Here is a 4,444-nt window from a genome sequence, read left to right as displayed (position 1 = left end):
TTTTCATGTTTCCATAAAATTTATAACGTATACAGTACGAGTTTGAGTATGTATAAACTCGACTAATATTACATTTGTTAAGTAAACAATAAAATCAACCACGTTATTAGTTATTAGAAAAAATAAAATATACAGGATTGCACAACCCACTGGAACGTCAACAACGCGTACGAGGTCACCCAGATGACCACATCAAATATAAATAGTGACGAGACTAGTAGATCTCCAGTTTCAGAGTAACTTCTGAAGAAGAGCGATATGTCTCTCGAAACGCCAAGTGTTGCAAATCGACGACGTGGCAACCAGCCCGGAAATCATTCAACCATTAACGACAACCACGGAAGCCTACAAACAAAACTAAGGAGCCTCTACGAGGAAGAAACTTACTTCGTTACGAAAAAACTGGAGAAATACCGGATAAGAAAACAGAAGCTACTAAGTCAACTGGCCTTCTTGTGTCGGTGCCGCGAGGAATAAGTCATACCAGGGTTCCTGAAAGTAAAACACCACGTCCAGAGCCACTCTACTCAAAGAATCTTACACCGAGCCAGTACCTGCCTTCTACTTGAGAAATTTAGGGACACCAGGAGGAAACTAGACCAAACTGAAAGGGATCTACTGGAAGTACACCTCAGATTAACCGACAAACTGGACAGAGAAACCTGGGATTTGGTGGACAAATTAACTACGGAGAAAGCTTCTTTCAAAGGAGAAGAAACCAAGCAGAAATCCAAGTTCCAGAAGCTGCTCAAGGACCAATCCCCGAAACAAGCCAACTGGGATTTGGTGGACAAATTAACTACGGAGAAAGCTTCTTTCAAAGGAGAAGAAACCAAGCAGAAATCCAAGTTCCAGAAGCTGCTCAAGGACCAATCCCCGAAACAAGCCAACTTAAACAAGTCTCGGACCGTCATCAACCTTGCATCCATCCAACTGGATGAAGACACTACAGAGGTATTTACCAAAGGTCTGAACTTCGCCATAGCCCCCAAGACAATCCCGAAGGAGGAAATTATAAGTTCTCTGGAGACTGCTCTCTTCGGACTGCTAAACCTCCCAAACCCAACCTGAACCGCAGGGAGATTCAAGCCCTTAAAGATCTTCAGAAGAATGAATCAATAACAATACTGCCTGCCGACAAGGGGAACGCAACAGTCGTACTGAACACCGTGGACTACATCGCCAGGCCTATTATTGGATCCCATTTACAAGAACATCCGAAACAACACAGTCAAGAAAGTTGAGAAGAAGGTAGCCGTTGCAGTCCGATCCTCAAACATACCCAAGGAACTTCACAGGAGTTTGATCCAAACCGACTCAAGGACACCTCAGCTGTACTGCTTGCCAAAGATTCACAAACCGAATATCCCTCTTCGACCGATAGTGAGTGCAGTTGGATCAGCAACACACCCCCTGGCCCGATACGTCGCACATGAGATAAGGGACTTAGTAGGGAGGACAGAGTATCACGTCAAAAACGCCGGAGACTTTATCGACAGGATTCGAGGAATTGAACTCCAACCAGGAGATATCCTAGTGAGCTTCCATGTTACATCCCTATTTACGAAAGTACCTGTCGACGAAGCTTTGGAGAAACTGCATCGAAGACTAATCGCAGAGGAAAAAGGTGAGAGTCTAATGGAATTGGCAAAAGTGTGCATAAAATCGACCTTCTTTGCATTCCGGGACCAATTCTACGAACAGACGAAGGGAGCCTTTGAGAAGAAAGCCCTGAAATCCACAACTTTGAAGCCTAAATGCTGGTACCGATATGTTGACGACACTTTCATCATCTGGCCCCACGGACGCAACACCGTAGCGGATTTCCTGGATCACATCAATGGGATACATCCAGATATCCAGTTTACCATGGAAGTAGAGAAAAACGCCGCTCTTCCCTTCTTGGATGTTTTGGTTGAGAGGAAACCAGATGACACTTTAGAACATCGAGTATATAGGAAGCCAACTCACACAGATAGGTATCTGAATAAAGTATTCCTTGCTCTTGCGGAACGGTCTACATAGGACAAACAGGAAGGCACATCCATCAACACGAAATTAAAGGAACACAAAAGTCACCTCAAAAATAACAACTGGAAAAAATCGGCAGTAGCAGAGCATAGGGCGGACACGGGACACACAGTGGATCTGAGTGAAGCCAACATGGTGGTGAGAGAGAGAAGATTTTAGCCCCGACTATACAGAGAAGCTTTAGAAATTTACAGAAATCCGAACAATTTCAACAGGGATGGTGGCGTGGATCTGCCAGGTATAGGGAAGAGAGTCATCCGTGAAAGAAATCCACTGGAACTCAACAACGCGTATGAGGTCACCCACCGGAACATCATGGACCAGTGACCACATCAAATATAAATAGTGACAAGACTAGTAGATCTCCAGTTTCAGAGTAACTTCTGAAGAAGAGAGCGATATGTCTCTCGAAACGTCAAGTGTTCTAAATCGACGACTGGCAACCAGCCCGGAAATCATTCAACCAAAATATACAGGATATTCAGAAAATGGTGTACAATCTCGGATTTAGGTAGATCTTGTAAAAACAACTCTAAACGTTTATACACTTTCTTCTGTAGTATTATTAACTCTTGTAGTTGATAGATGAAAATTGGTTATTAGTTTTTTTTCCCAGTGCCCGGAATTTTTAAATTTGTCGTTTTGCTGAAAATCAATGTAATAAATATTTTTTCACATTTTATTAATTTTTTTGGTAAAAATGTTTTTTTAGCAATAATTCATATTTTCTTCATAAAAAACGTTCATTATTCTAAAATAAAATGAAAAAAAAAATTTTTCAAATTTTTTTTAACATATCCAGAAGTTACACAAACGTCAAAAAAAAATTGGTTGATTTGACGTTGCAGATCACAATTTAATATCGGGTATTGCCACCTTTGTTCCTGATTACCGATTCTAAGCAGTCTCGCATATTATAGTCCAATTAAATAGGCAATAGGCAATTTTGGGCAACTTGCCTGAATTTTTGATATAAGTTAATTTGAGGTATATAATAACAATAAGTGACAGTAATTTTTTTTGCAACCCCCGGCCAGGGGTGAAAAAAGATAAAATAAAGGGGTTTTCAAGTTAATTCCAAAGGGGTAAGAGCTAGAAAAATAAGTTTTTATAAAAGTTGTAGAGCATAAAATTCTACATAAAAATGGTATAGTGACTTTTTCTTGTACTATTAAAATTAACAGGGGGGAATTAGGGAGACTAGAAGTTAAGGGATGATTTCAGAAATTTAAAAATCATAACAAGCAGAAAAATCAATGAATTTTATAATTTTTTTTTCCAATTTACTCTTAAAAATATAACCTATCTTTTCAGAGAAATAGATATATTTTTTAATTTTTAATAAAAAAGTTATAACAATTTCACAAAACGAACGTGATTTTTTATCTTTGTCATAAAACAAAATTTCGAAAGCAACTTTTTTTTATTTTAAATAATCGATCGAATGGCATAGAAATAAATTGTTTTAGTGTTAAATCATAAAAATTAACGATTAAAAAATTTTAATTGTTTTAACTTTTTTTATTAAAAATTAAAAAATATATCTATTTCTCTGAACAGAAAGTTTACATTTAATACATGATTGGGTACTCAGGTTATAAAGTAAAATATTACAAAATGAATTTCGCAATTCTGACCCCGAATACGTAATCAGCGGCCCCGAAAACCCCCGTATCCAAATTTGCTGCAACTCTGTTATTATTTGAAAATTTAGTCACCCATCTTGGATCCGCCATATTGAATTTTGCAAAATTGACCTCGGATCCGTGATCAGCGACCCAAAAAACCCTCGTATCCCAAATTTGGCGCGAATCTGTGATTCTTTGAAAATTCGTGATATCTGGCCTTATGTAACCTGAGGGGTTATTTCTTTAATTATCTATCTGTCGTTATGACCGGTATCATAACGAATCTGGGTTTTAGAAGAGTTTACTATTCAATTCTCGAAAGGGTGTTTATCATTATACTTTAATTAATAAGTGGGAACTTAGAAATGTTGTATGTTTAGAGAATGAATTTCAGGCACTTACCCTCTATTGCTTACGTAGAACGTAATCCAGTGGCTGGCTATACAGGGTGACACTGAAGTTGAGAGAAACAAAAAAAAACACCATAACTTCCAGGAAGGGTTTTAATAATAATAAACAAAACAAACAAACAAACAAACAAAATAACAACACAACGGCTCGAACAACATTATTACTTAATTTATTGACACGTGACAGTGTACCGAGATTCAGGTAATGCGCGCTTCATATCCAAATTTGGAAAAACTTTATCCATTATTAAATTTAATTAACTAGCCCGAGACTCTAAAACTCAATGTGAAACCCAAGGAAGAACTGACTTTTCGAATTCGACACTTCGCTTCGACACGCCCATTTCTTGGGTCCAGAACTTTCTGTTCTTATCT

General features: G+C 38.1%; 1 protein-coding gene across 1 annotated transcript; it reads left to right on the top strand.

Annotated features, from left to right (window-relative positions):
- Window positions 1-258: 258 nt before the first annotated feature.
- LOC108913431 lies at window positions 259-2,358 on the top strand. The gene is made up of 4 exons (XM_018718983.1): window positions 259-461; window positions 579-1,018; window positions 1,187-1,979; window positions 2,247-2,358. Exons 1-4 carry the CDS (start codon window positions 259-261, stop codon window positions 2,356-2,358), a joined length of 1,548 nt encoding a protein of 515 aa, XP_018574499.1.
- The last annotated feature ends 2,086 nt before the right edge of the window (window positions 2,359-4,444 follow it).

This window comes from Anoplophora glabripennis, unplaced genomic scaffold, assembly GCF_000390285.2.
Source record: "Anoplophora glabripennis isolate ALB-LARVAE unplaced genomic scaffold, Agla_2.0 scaffold705, whole genome shotgun sequence".
Classification (NCBI taxonomy): domain Eukaryota; kingdom Metazoa; phylum Arthropoda; class Insecta; order Coleoptera; family Cerambycidae; genus Anoplophora; species Anoplophora glabripennis.
Note: the sequence above shows the minus strand (reverse complement) of the source record. Positions and strands in the feature narration are given on the sequence as shown.